Here is a 14,974-nt window from a genome sequence, read left to right as displayed (position 1 = left end):
TTATTTAATTGGGATGCAGTTCATTGCTTAATAAATGTTATTAATGTCTTAGATTTCCAAAAAATAAAGCATTTACGCAGAAGCACCCGTTTAATAAACTGACATGTTACAATGTTTTTTGCCCATCTTCTGCAGGTCAAGTCTGATGACAGGAGGAAATGGGTCGGGACCGGCAGTGAACCCGTGGCTGATTAATGAGTCTGAGGAGACCAGAGGACTCGGCTTTGGAGAAATCAAACACCAACAACAGCAGATTATCGAAGGTACATTGCATATGAGATCACTTTTCAAGTCTTTCAGTCTTACAACTGATGTGGTGCTTGACATTGCTTCTAGCTGACAATTAGCTGGCCACCTCTCTCTGCTGTCCAGATAATCATCTGTCTTTCTGATGAGATGAGACATTTTGAGAAGCATTTTGTGAATTTATGCCCCATTATGAGATCTGCTACGCATTTGAGAATAGCAACTGGTAGGAGTTTTGAGAAAAAGCAGGAGCCGTTTTGTCTACCCAAGTTATACTTTTAGCTTCAAGGTTACCGCTAAAGTACCTTGTGGCTCACTGTGGCAGCGACCTCTGTCAAAAATGACTTCAGATCACACTATATGTCCTTTAAATGCCACAGATGCCAACACCCTGCTGCTAATGAAATTTATGTACCTTTCTATTGTTTTTCCAACCCAAATGAGATAAGAATATTCGTTTCCTTCAACGTATGATAAGTTACTTGATAAATTAAACCACAGAAACATAAAATATTAGAATGTTAAACCGTACTTTTTTTTTAAATAAATATGTGTCTTTTTGTCTTTCTTTTGTACAGTTCTGTCTGAATAAGTCCATATTCTCTCATGTGTCTTTAGCTCAGGATGCTGGCCTGGATGCTCTGGCTGCAGTCATAAGTAGGCAAAAACAGATGGGACAGGACATCGGCAATGAGCTAGAAGAACAGAACGGTAAGTGAAAAGCGCATTAGCCTATATGTGACAGCTCTGGCTGAACATTCAGATGTTTTTCTGTGAATAACATGATCTAATTTGCAGTCAGGTTGGTTTTACTTTCTCAAGCCGCTTTCTTGCTACACTACATGTGAAGTCATTGGCTCTAAAATGAGCCATTTTTTGAGACTGGGTTAAAGTGGAGAATGTGGAACAGGGTACTTGGAAACCCCCTCTCACCTGGTCTGTCTATCGTGTTTTTGCTGGGCACCTAAATATAAGACCTGTGTCCTTTGCACGGAGACATCACATAACTGTGTGAATCTATTTTAGTTCGAATGTGAGAACATGGAGGAATTGCACAGTGCATGATGTAGTCAAAGTCACATGGAGGAGATTGAGCTCAGATCAGTAGTCTGTGACCTCATCTGAAGGTTGCAGCTGCTTTTAACTTTTCCCACACTGTTCTTCAATCTGTCTGGCCTAGCTGGTAAAGTGAGACAGGCTAGAGTGGGGAAAACCTATATAATTATACATTTTTTAAGTGAGATATTTTATCCACCAAGATCATTTGGCTGAAATACAATATTTTCTCAAAATGATCAGCCACACTGACATTTAATAAAGAGTGCTACTTTAGTATGAATTGTCAGGGTTACAGCAATTAAAAAAATACAGATAAACCAAGCTGCAGTTGTTCATTTAAAGCACTTAGTGATGTTACTTGGCGCTCTAGCGTAATAAACATAACTTTATGTGTCTTTTTGCGGAAGAACATTGTAGCCGGAGTTACTTCTCTCTGTTTATGTCTATGATGAGTTACGCAGGCACTGGGCTACTTCACTGCGGTACGACCCGTGCCAGTCTAAAATAGTCATAATATAAACAACACTTATTATATGTGTACCGTAGTGAATCAGGATAAGACAAAAAAACGGTTTGAAAATGGATTCATGATGTAATCGCTTATCTACATTTTGTAAATTCTGAACAAAAAAAATGTTACTGACTGGAGATTTAATATTCCTAAATGTTGCATTCTGTCTAACTGCTTTGTAGCGAGAGATGAAGCATCATGTTGCGAATGCCTTTTTAGGTCTTACTCAGATATCGGATAAGATTTCATGTTATCTTATCTTATTGCAACAATTGAGCAATTATTGTAACAATTTCGAAGAGCAGCCATCACAAACTTGAGTGTCAGGTATGTGAACCAACTGATACACAATTTAATGGATAAACATCTCAGTTGAAGTCAATTCTGTGACCATGCATCTTGTGTCTAAAAAAAGAAATCCTGATGCAAGTTCACCTCCTCCCTATTGCTTTTGTTGGCACAGTGAAGGTTGCCCACAATACTTTTTCAGGGGCCAGCGTAATTGCTATGGACCACTTCCAGTGTTACTAGTCTTTCCTGTCTGCTTCAACAACTGGCTCCTTGAATACATAAGACAGAGTCCAAAGAGTCTAAAGGTCACAATTGGTATTTTTATTGAATAGAGATGAGCACATGAATTAATTGAAAGAGTGATTGAAAAAGATAATGAAACTATTATAAGTTCATCCAGAGATTAGCTATTTTACATAGCCTAAACACATCTAAGGTTCATCATTATTGTGACCTTCTGGTGGAGGCTAATGCTGGGAATTGGAGGCGCTTGGCTGCTTCTCACCGTTATTCAGGGCTCAGTGTGATTGATTTAGTCTGCTTCTCGCTTTCCCCAACTAAACATAGGAGTGAGAATGAATTATTTGAACAGGACTCACATTTTTTCTCCCCTCTTTTGCTAAAGCGTGCAGCATCAGTGTTTCCTAGAAAAAGAGTTTTAAGAGCAATGACTGAGATAGCATTGTCTTGTATTTGAGAGCTGATAGAGTTACGGTGCTGTTCTAATGTCCAGTCCAACAAACCTCTCCTGCAGATTTCATCTGCAAGAGTCTTTTTCAAGCAGTCAGATATAGCGCCTCTCCCATGTGCGTATTAAAGTTCTGCTTTCCTCTGGAAACCAGCCGCGAAGAGCTGTCACAGAAGGTCTTGAGCAGAGTCCTCTAGAAAGAGACTGATGAGTGGGTTCCTTCCAGAATGTTGTAACTTTGTGCTCCTGATGCACTTTATATAAAAAGAGTTTACACAGCACATGTACAGTGTCTTCAGAAAGCATTCATGCTGATACTTTTTTTTTCAAACATAGTTTTTGCCCTTCAGTAACACTAAATGCAACACATTCATGATTCATTTTCTGATTAATTCATCTGATTAACACATTTAAAGGGATAGTCTAAAATTCATGTCATTATTTATTACCCTAATGTCTGTAATACTTTCTGTGGAACACAAAAAAATATTTTGAAGAATGTTGGTAACCAAACAGTTTAGGTTCCCATTGACTTCTGTTATGTTTTTTGACCACACAATCAATACTATACAAGTCAATAAGTACTGAAACTTTTATATGAAGTTTTGGGGATATTGTACTTCTTTATGTAAGGCCTGGCCTGCCCAATCGGTCCAACGACAGTTTCCGATAAGTGGGTGAAGGTTTACTGTGTGTTACTATCTTTTCAGCGTGGAAAAGTCATTTAATTCCAATTAAACTTTTATATGACTCCATTTTTATCACGACCTGAAATTTAAGTTAGAATGCCAATTTGTTATTGGTCATTTATATAATAGTTTAGCAACACATTTGATTATTCTATTTAACTCTTTACTCCTATTATCCTCGTTCATTCGGGTGCCAAAGTCACACAGGGTCCTCACACCGGCCGTTAATTTTATGCCACGATCACAAACTCATCAGTTTTTGGTCACTAAACAGAGGTAAATGGCTAAATGTCTTAGACGGTCACATTCACGCTTACTCAAGGTAAGATATTTTGTATAGCCCCCCGTGGTCAGTATACACTTGAATTAAAGTAACGTTTACTTCAGTCAGAGGTCATGGCCACTACTATAGATATAAGCCAACCAATATTACTTCTCTGATAGTAGCTTTGGTTTGGTCATGTCATGGTTTCCCACGTACACTTAACTAGAGTAACATTACATTAAACAGAGGTAAGACTCACCCTATTTAGGTTGGTCGAGCAACATTTTGCTGTCCTAAATGGAAATTCCCCTTTTTTGTCTTTACAAAACCAGGTACACTTGAATTAGTGCCAAATATTAGCCGGAACTCTAAAATCGCAGTTGGTGCGCCCTATGCTCCACTCTAAAGTCTAGTCCATTTCTAATCTGACGCAGTTTTGCGGAAACAATCTATACAGTTTAATCTACTAAAGTTAATCATTTCAGAATAAGTCAGAATAAATTCAAATGTAACAATTTATTATGTCAGGTAAATGTATCATGCCAATTACATAATCAATTCAAAGATAATAAATGCAAAACATCAAATGCTCTGGAATAAAGAGAAAACATGCAAACCTGATATTAGAAAAATACATAATGCTGAATTGTCTGAAGACATCCATCATTACGGGCTACAAATCGCCTGAGCCTCTTGTGGCATTTCTTTAAGTACTCAGACCGAGGCAGAAACCTATTTCACATTGAAACATGTGCTAAAAATTGGAATTTGCATTCAGAGTTTACACCTTTTGAGGGCAGGATGCCATTTGCCTGGAAGACCCACCCTCATCTGTAAGCAAGATATCTCTTAAAAACTTGATTACCTTTTGGTTTACTTCTTTTGAATGAGACCTTTGTACCAGTCACACTGAGACATTTCAAATGATACCAAACATGTGTAGTGTTGTATGATAATTGTTAACATTTAAACCATTTAGATTTTTGGCATGAGAGAGGGATGAAATGGGGAAAGGAAAGAAATGTAAATTTATACAATACTGAGTTGGTTGCCCTTATTGTGATTTCGTCTTGCATGGGGATGTTAGTTTCTCAAAAGAGAGGTCAAATGTTTATTTCCTTTGTTTTCTCAGAGAGTAGCCCTCTCTTCCAGTTCTTCCAGTCTCTCCAGTCTTACACTTAAATATTTGTGTAGTTAAAAAAAAAACTTTGGGGGATTATACATTTAATGAATCTTCATTTGGGGATGATTAATCACTGAAAACTTTGCATTATAAGTAGTTCAGTTTTAAAACAATTCTAATTAAAAATGGTAAAAATGAATAAAGTCTGGGCAATGATTAAAGTCAAGACTTCATGGTTGTACTGTGTTCAAGAACACTGTCAGTAGTTTTCAGTATTTCTATGAGCTTTGTGTATTGGAATTTTAAACTATACCAAATTAGCATTTGCACAATGCACTTTCCAGGTCATGCCATAGTTTGGATTGATGTCTGGGCTCTGACTGGGTCATTCCAGAACTACTAACTTCTTTTTTCCAAGCCATCCCTTTATAGTTTAGCTGTGTGCTGTTGATTATTGCTGCTCTGGAAAATGTATCTTCAACCTAAATGCAGATCTCTGACTGACTCAAACAGCTTCTCTCCAAGTGGTCTTGATACCAACAAAGTTTCCAGTTTTTCCTGCTGAAAAGCAACCCCAGAGCATGATGCTGCCACTACCATTTTTGATGTTAGGTTGGTTTGCGCCAAACATTCCTTTTTGCTTTAGGTGAATCGACCTTGGACTAATCAGACCACAAAATTCTTCCAGAAGGTTTGGAGTGGCTTAAAAGTTTTGTCACATGGCTTCTAGCGAACTTTAGCCGTGATGTAATGTCGGTCTTTTTCGAAATTGGCGTTCTTATAGCCATTCTCATGAAGAGAGGCCGAATCATTGAAGTGTTGAAGGAATTGTTGACGTCTACATAGTTTCCCCAATTTCATCCAAGGAACTACACGTTGTAGCTGGCCTCTGATCATTTCTCTGGCAATTGACCTTTTGGCCTTGATTATTCGATCGGGTCGATGGCCTAAACTTAGTAATGTTTGGATTCTGCCATGGTTTTTCCATTTGGTTACAGCAAATATCCCAGTGTTCCTTGGCAAACAAATGACCCTTCTAGTATTTGTATAACCTTGTGAGGACATTTATTCCTCCAGACAATTTCACTCCAAGGTTCTACAGGTGGTTTCATAGTCTACATCAGACCGCAGGACGGATCTGATCTGTTTCAGTTTTGAAATGCCAGAAAACTAACTCTGGGGTTATTCAGAGTTGGTGTTCCGACTATACTTTTAAACTTGATACAGCACCTTAAAACCACAGTGCTCATGGTGTGAGACGCAACAAACAAAAATACCTGTCAGACGCATGTGTGTGTAGACCAACAATTAAAATTTAGCGTTGCTGGAACGTTATGTGAACACTATTTGAAGTCTGCCTTGACAGATTGACAAGACAAACTAGCTTGAAAAATTGAGTTCTATATTTTAAACTCTGCTTAGACCAAGGGTTTTCAAACTGAGGTCTGGGGACTACTGGGGGTCTGAAAGAGGGTGCTAGGGGGTCCATTGAACATTTGAGAGAGAGAAAGTAAACGTACCAACTTATCAACTTTACAATTATTTTTTTACCAAGTTTGACAACCATATTTTTAACAGTAGAAAATACAAACAAAATGTTTAGCTTTGTGGAAAAAAATATATTATATAAAATGTTAAACAAAATATTAGATAAAATTTATATAAATATATTCACTAATATTTCTTTCCATTCTTGTGACATTACATACTTTCAAGAATAGTTTGCATTTGTCATTGTTGCCTTGATCTTAAAGGGATAGTTCACCCAAAAATGAAAATTCTGCCATCATTTACTCACCCACAAGTTCTTCCAAACCTGTATGAGTTTCTTTCTTTTTCTGAGCCCAAAAGACGACATTTTGAAGAATATGGGTAACCAAACAGTTGATGGGCTCCATTGACTTCTATAGTATGGAGTTAATGGGGTCCATCAACTGTTCAGTTACTGACATTCTTCAAAAAATCTTCTTTTGTGTTCAGCAGAAGAAAGAAATTCATACAGGTTTGAAACAACTTGAAGGTGAGTAAATGATGACAGAATTACAATTTTTGGGTAAACTATTCCTTCAAGGGAATATTCTTCTCAACACTAGAACTAATTATTGTGAAACTGTAAAGCGGAAAACCACATGTTGTTTTCACACAGTATAAATGGGACTTTATAGATGAAAATATATAGATGGTTTTGTAGTTCAGGATGGGGGGCCCTTGCAAGGGGATCATATTTGTATGATCAATTCAATTAAATTCACCTCAATTCACCTCACCACCAATTCAATTCAATTCTCATTTTTTTTTGTATAGCACTTTTCTCATACATATTGTTTTTAATCTGTTATCAAAGAAGACTGTCAAAAATGTCTATATGTCAGAAATGTACACTTCTAAGATAATGCAGTTAGCTATCATCATGTATTAATTTTAGGCAGAAACAATGAGCTCATTAAAGCAGTTATTACAAGTTGTGACCATAATGATTACAGTAGAGAAAATTTGGCAGTGGTGCTGGTGCATGTTGATTCAGAGTTGGCATCATCTGAAATCCTCGCAGGGATTGGTGGAATATTAAAAATAGTTGGAAAACCCCAGTCTGCTGAAAATACCAAATGTGGGCATGCCAAACGATTTAATAGAGTTGAGAAAAGTTTATTTTTCGGGTGCAACAAACAATACGATAGAAGACTGTAGAAGACATGAGCAGCTACTGCTGAGAGGAGAAATTTGTCCTCGCTGTTAGACATTTTTATTTGACAAGAAAAATCATATGTGGTAAAATAACATCTGCGGTTGTGGGGATCTTGGTGTTTAAATAATTGAACAGTCTGTAAAATGAACTATTAAATATTTTGAAAATATGTTACTTGAATGAAAGCAAAGAAAGCCATATAAATCATCAGATGTAGTGAATAAATGTTTTATAGAGATATTTATTGAAAAGAAACATACAGTATATGCATGAAAATGTGCAAATGCCCTCTAGCGAAGAAAACAAACCTGCAGCCACTGCATGTGTGGCTTTACACATCTTCTTTTTGTATTCCTCTTTAAAGCTACAATATGTAATTTTTTTCGCCGCTAGGGGTCGCTAACCTCTTACAATAACAAAGGCGTATGTTGATGACTCATAAGCAGAATTATGGAACTTGCCATCATGCCGAAGGATCTAATAATGTTTATGGATGAGTGAATACATTGATGTTTTTAACATGACTGTGGTATGAAGCAGGTCGCGATTGCTAATGAGAGACAGATATCAGCGCCACACGTGAGTCCAGTGGATATAAAGGAATAAGGACATTTCATTCTGCCGAACTAACTTACCCGCAAGTGCTGAATAATACTCACACAGGTCAGTTTATTAGACAAATGAAACTTGTGAGGTAACGTAGTGCTGTTTCACTATCACACTAAACAGCATTTGAGTGTGTTGAAAGTTATAATGTTATTCTATGTGTTAGTTTATCTGTATGGGACTAGCAGTAATCTAGATCAACATTAGAATAACATACTGATCATATTCTAACATTTCATCATGTTGAGCTATATAACATTGATTAGTTTTATGTACATTTGCTCACCTCTACATTTGCGTGTCTCTGTCAAGTCGAAGTTTGTCACGGACGTGGAGCTCTTGGCATTTCGAAAACGCCACGCTGATATTGATCCTCGTTTTAGTTCTCCTTTTGTCCCAAAGTCTGCTTGCCATGGTCCATAATGTTTGAACGAAACAACAACAGCGTGAGCTAGACGTAATGCAGTTGTCCACGTCTGTCGCCATGGTTACTATGGCAGTACGAGCGGAAACCAGGGATAACACTGATATTACGTCATTGACAGGCGACAAGTGGGACAGGGCGACAGGGACGAGCCATTATTTAAAATGTGAATTTCTCTGAAATTAAAAATCTTTGGGAACTTTTGGGATATTGTAAGTACACAACTGCAGGAAATATATCACACTGTGCAAGTGATTTTTGGATATTTTATTACAAAAATCTTACATATTGTAGCTTTAAAGCTACACTGTGTGATTTTTACCCCCATCTAGCGGTGAAATTGTATATGACTACCCAGTGAATATTTGTTTCTGTTCCTCTCAATTTCGAGGGCGTTTAAACTCCTATGGTGGCCGTATTATTCCAAGATTAACATGGCTTCCAGTTATCGACTTCGTCCATGACAATAATAAACAATACGTCTAAAATGAATAAAACTACAGGACAGATGTCAGGAGGTAAACGTCACCCTTGGAATCGGCTATCCCAGCATAATCAGATTAGGCTAACGTTACAATGTGTACAAAGTAAAAGCAATTAAAAATAACAAAAATTTACAGTGTCCTTTTTTTTATATAGCTTAAAAAATTGCGCCTTTAAAACTATTCATCACCTGTGATCCGTCGCAGCACAGATTTATGTTACAAGGTAAACAATACTTTTTCACCACTGACGCGAGGATGAAGTTATACTAGAGGTCGTTCTGGCGTTATGCACAACCATGCTATGGTTAGACAAGCAACTATAAAACTTTGAATTTACACAAATGAATTACAACAGGCTGAATTACCTGTCGAGAAGAAAGCAGGCAACCTCGGCGTCCGTTTTAAAATCTTTTCTCCTCATGAGCTCTTTCCATCTGGGAAAAGTTACTCCAATATTGACTATGGTCTTGCTGATTTGTCTGTCGCGTTGACGTTTTAATTCTCTCTTTCAAATGTGAGTACGCACGCACACACACACACACACACCACACTATCTTTCAAATCTGCCGGCACTCGCGAGCTCGCGAGTAATCTCCCCCTCGCATTCGTCAGGTGTCACTGAGTGAAAAACGAAAAAGGCGAAGCTTGAATTTACAGGCATGTCCCTCTTTGGCTAATGTAGTTTCAAGATGGAGGGGCAACATGGCGACTGGCATTCGAACCCCTCACCCGTATGTACTTTCAATGGCAGATTATAAACTTAAGAGAATACTTTATTATTTGAAAGAAGTAAATATATATTAATGAGCACATATATTTTTTAAAGAACTAAGTGTTTTTTGCTAAGAATCAACTAAAAAAGTTACACAGTGTAGCTTTAAATATACACTACTAATGTATTTTGGCTCTTAATTTCACACACACTTAAACATGCTGTCTGCATGTGAATTGCAGTCAAGACCTCAGATACCACAGTGACAAGTCAGCTGACGGCAATGAAGAGGTCACTCTCTGCCACTTGAAAGCTCCAGATGAGTTAAAAAGGTCAGCTGATCACCAATGGTGCTGTCTAGCAGTAGAGGAACAACCCAAAGTCTTCATCAGAGAATTGAATTGGATTGGGTTGCTTGTGCTTATTTCTCCAGTTTCCTCAGATAACGAATTATGAAGCTTATTCACTGCAGTCTTTTACCTATGTGAGTTAGCACCTATATAAAATCAACACATCCAACATAACATATAAATAATGTTTTCTATAGAAAGATGATATGTTTTTTTTTTGGTGTGTATTATTTGAGAGAGATCGTCTGATCATTACTAAACGTCCAGAACAAAGCATCACTGTTCTGACAGTGTTTTAGCCGCTCCATTACACGCTTGTATTATATGACATAATCGACAATTTAAAAAGTAATAAGATAGTTTAATGCCCTAAAAGAGACAGCAGAAAATGGATCGCTTTTACAAAAAAGGACAAGAAAAAAAAACCCTTCTTCCTGTTGCCGTATGACCTTTTTGTCCTCTCGCATGTTTTTTTTTCTCTGAATGACACTCCAGTTCTGTAATAGTGTTTTACTGTAAATAGATTAAACATTTAATGTAGGAAGTGAGAGGCACCACTGATCTCCTTTTAAGGCCATGGCTATGAAGAGTGGTCAGTAGTTAACATGACTCTGAAGCTTCCTGCTGACTCTTGAGTACTGTCAACATACTGGCAAAACTGGCCTGCTCAGACATCCTGATATCCTCGTGCTGACCATTTAACCAGAGCCGGAAAGTAAAAAGGGAGTTTGCATGCCCTTTTCATTTAAATGATTATTTCTCTACTTAAAAGTTTTAGCTCACACAACAATAACAATTCTGTCATTATTTACTCACCCTCATGTAGTTCCAAGCCCATACAATTTTTTTATTCATCTTCAGAACACAAACAAAGATATTTTTTAAATAAATACAATCTAAGAAAGGTCTGTCTGTCTATTGAAAGTCTATCAAAGCTCCAAAAAGGTCATTAATACAGCATAAGACTCCAGTGGTATAAATATTTTCAGTTCTGCATAGCCCCCTGGTGTGCTTTCAGGAGAGAGGCATTCCTGTTCACGTGAGATTATTAAATGTTGCTCAGTTTGTGTACAGCATCTCTCTATGTAAAGCACTTTGAATTGCCATTGTGTATGAAATTTGCTATATAAATAAACTTGCCTTGCCTTGCCTCTTCCTTTGTTGTACACTGTAAAAAAAAAAAAAAAAAAAAAAACCTGTGAAATGTACAGTAAAAAAACCTGTTGCAACAGTATAGATTTTACAGATTTAAATAAAATTTACAGTACAAAACTTATTTTCTGATATAATGTTAATATACCAACCTATACTAATATCTTATTTCTGTAATACACCGACAACCACCAAAAACAGGTGGTGATGAGAAAATCACAATGAATCAAAGATCATCGATTGTTTTTCCACAAGTTGAGAAGGTATACTAGTAAATAGAAGTTGCACAGTGTCATTCACACAAATACTAAACACCATCATGGTAATACACAACATTAAAAATTGCAATAAAAATGTATTTAACAACATTAGATGTAACATAAAACCCTAATGTATATAACTGATTAGGAGGGAAATTCTAAGAAGAAACAGTTATTTCAAGAAAATCTAATGTAAAGTGTCACTCAGGTTTTTCACTGTAAAGTAAACAATGACTTGTTCTTTACACAAAAAACTGTGTATTTTACTCTAAAACTGTAATTAAATGTTAAATCTATTACATTTATTCACCATTTACAGCAAGGAGACTTAAAATCACGATAATTTATTTACAGTGTGCAGCGCTTCCAAGACATTCTTGAGCAAACATTGTAGAGCTATGCGGTAGTGAAGATATTTTGTAAATAGAGACTTGTTTACCGAGAATCTAGAGTTTAAAATCAAATTTAATGCTGGAAATATGAATAATAAAGTTTTAGTATTCTGAAATAAGAAACAAAGAAATGTAACAACGTGTTGTAAAATAAAAAAAAGAGCTATTTGAGATTCTTCACCACTTTTACGTCAATAAGCAAATTTGTAAAATCTGCAAAAAAGATTTGCTTCCATTGAAACACAGGATTCTCTTTGGAAGATTATCAACTGGATGGATAGATAACATGAATCTTCAGGTTTTGCTCATGTTCATGCTGCTTATTAAAGCAAAGGATGGACATACAGTATCAAATACTAAAAAAATTGGATGTTTTCTGACTATTTTTGGTATAATTTGAGAAAATGTATTAATATAAGCATTTAGTAGTCTAAGACTTTTGGACCCACTCTGGGCCAGTCAGCCCTTCAGTTCACAAGAAATCACCAAAAATGCTTTGTGCAATGAACCCTATATGTGTGCTACACTATCGTCTGCAACAAACCCAGAAAACAGATTTAATTTGACTTCCAAATATAACATGGCAGCAATTATTCCTCTGTGTATTACAAAAAAAGTCCTACATCAACAGAGTGTTACTTTTTTGTGTTGAAAGTCAACATCATTTGAGTTTATTGGTGTGGATGTTTCTCAGATATTTGGCCTGGAACTATGACATCAGCGTGTGTCGTTGGCGGGTGAATTAGTGTGGTTATTTGTGATGACTGTGCACTGCAAAATAACTTTTCTTAGAGGGCAAATGAAGTTGAAGTTAGCTGGATCAGAACAAGGTGCTTCATGTTACTGGCAATACAAGGGTCATGGTGGCACGCCAAACGTTTCTGTTATTTGCTATTTAAACATTCATTGGCCTTTGGGAGATGAGTTTGTTCTACATTTTTGCCTGGGATGGTTGTTTTTAACCTGGACAGTCCAACAGCTAAGTTAATTTATATTCTACACTCCTTTTAATGTTGTTTAATCAACACTATCTCCATATGTAGATTCCTTTCTTGCAGGGGTCTTTGTAGCATGTCATTCTATAAAGAATTAGTCACTCTGTTTGGTTTGTTACTCTCCTAACATTTTATAAATTAAACCAGTCTGAAGAAATCTGCAGAATATTTCTCAAAAAGTCCTCACACTCTTTGCCTTTTTCTCATTTAACTAATAACCCTCATCTCAGTGTTACCATTTTGCCATTATTCTTACTAAGGTGACTAGGAAAGAAACAACACTTCTTTTGAGCAAGTTTGGAAATTCTCCAAAACCGATATGTTGCGGTGATCCACTCTAAAGACTACGATGAGTCCTTCAGGATGGAACCATCATAAACATTCTTTGTGTTAAGAAACTGAATGCTATGTTATATACAAGCCGAGGTTATGAAGGGTATTATACAGTATGTGTATTTCAACGACCAGCCTTTGTGCTGATAGATATGTCACATTCCCTTGAGCGAATAGACTCTCTCTGTGGTGAGAAGCAGACAGGATCTGTACATGGCAGATCTATTGCGGATAGAGAGCATGCCAAAAGTCATAAAACAGTCATATAGATAAAAATTGAGCTGGAGGTCCAAGAGCAGAGTGAGTCTTGAAACTCCCATTGGTTTGTTTAATATGTCGTTGTTGTATATAAATATGAAATGGTTATCATTGTTTCAGCATTTGGGAAGCAATGAAAATTACTGCTTTGCTCAAGTGCACTTGCTGTTGATTTTAAAGTAGTTCACCCAAAAAAGGAAAATCCTGTCATCGTTTACTCATTATGTCGTAAACGCATATGAGGGTTTTTCCACCCATGGAGCACAAAAGAGGAATTTCCGAAGAATACTTCTTCTTATTATTTTTTGCACTACGTGTAGTCTCTTCTTTGTCAATGATATTAAATGTTAAAATAGTCTCAATTATTATTTGACCAGTACTAATTCCCATCCAGATTATTATTATTTTTTTATTAACAAAATAATAAACAAAATCATCATATTTTTTTGGTTGCGTAAAAGTAAATACTTTTTTTTTTATACTTGGAAACCAGCTAATTACAGTATACTCTTGCTCTTCTCTTGACATTGAGACTTTAAAAGCCAAAGAAATACAAGCAAGACAAGACAAATATGTATCAAAATTGGAAGATATCCATATATCTATGGGTGTTTCATTTGAATGGATGCAACATCTCACACAGCTGTGATGCTTGTGCACATGGGAAATGGCCTCAGCCACATTCCTGGCATCAGGAGACCTTTAGTAGTTTGATATCCTTAACACTTCACAGATACTGTCTCCGGTTTTTGAAAGACTGTAAAGTTTATATAAAGGCAGGATGCAATAACTTGTGCTTTATAACTTGGTAACAGTAAAACAGACAGGAACTGCATGATTTTGCAGCTGTATTTTATTCATTTCAGGCTTTTGAATTCTTGATTTTTATATTTAAATGTTTAAAAGCTTCAAATCATCTCCATGTTCTGCTTTACTACCCCCACCCTATTTTTCCCTATGCCTATTAAAGACATATCACTTTTTCCAGCTCTGACATATTTAACATCTGCACAAAGGGCAGCGTATCAGACTGTTAGTTTCAGAGCCGAGCAACTGTAAAAAGTTAAAAGACGTTGTCCTTTGCTGGCTTCTGTTACCATTCTGACTTGATGGAGTGATAAAGAAACCGAGGCAAGACAGTGGGAAGGTTTCTCCATCTGCATCTCTGGGGCAGGCCTCTATCCATCATGTCTCATCTCATTCTCTCTTCATTCTGACTTTCTCACTCCTCTGCTTGGCCTCAGTGTTGGCCTGTACAGAGTGGCTTACAATAAGATTAGGCCTCCCAGCAGAGACCCATGAATAGAGCATGTTTGGGACCTTTGACAACTTTTTTAAAGTTAGCATCATCAATCACAGCTCTTTTTATTCTCCATAGTTTGATTCATTCATCAAGATCTTTTTTTCCACAGCTATCCCACGTGAAACAATGCAGCGACAACGTTTTTT

At 36.7% G+C, this 14,974-nt stretch overlaps 1 protein-coding gene across 1 annotated transcript in view; it reads left to right on the top strand.

The window, feature by feature from the left end:
* Positions 1–14,974, top strand: part of stx8 (syntaxin 8) — a 66,793-nt gene that overhangs the window by 17,077 nt on the left and 34,742 nt on the right. The window contains exons 6-7 of the mRNA XM_079883245.1: positions 136–263; positions 865–957. Of these exons, the coding sequence (XP_079739371.1) occupies positions 136–263; positions 865–957 (221 nt within the window). The remainder of the gene's footprint in view (positions 1–135; positions 264–864; positions 958–14,974) is intronic.

The sequence above is a fragment of the Squalius cephalus genome (assembly GCF_949319135.1).
Source record: "Squalius cephalus genome assembly, chromosome: 10".
In the NCBI taxonomy this organism is placed as follows: Eukaryota; Metazoa; Chordata; class Actinopteri; order Cypriniformes; family Leuciscidae; genus Squalius; species Squalius cephalus.
This window is presented reverse-complemented; position numbering and strand designations above follow the sequence as displayed.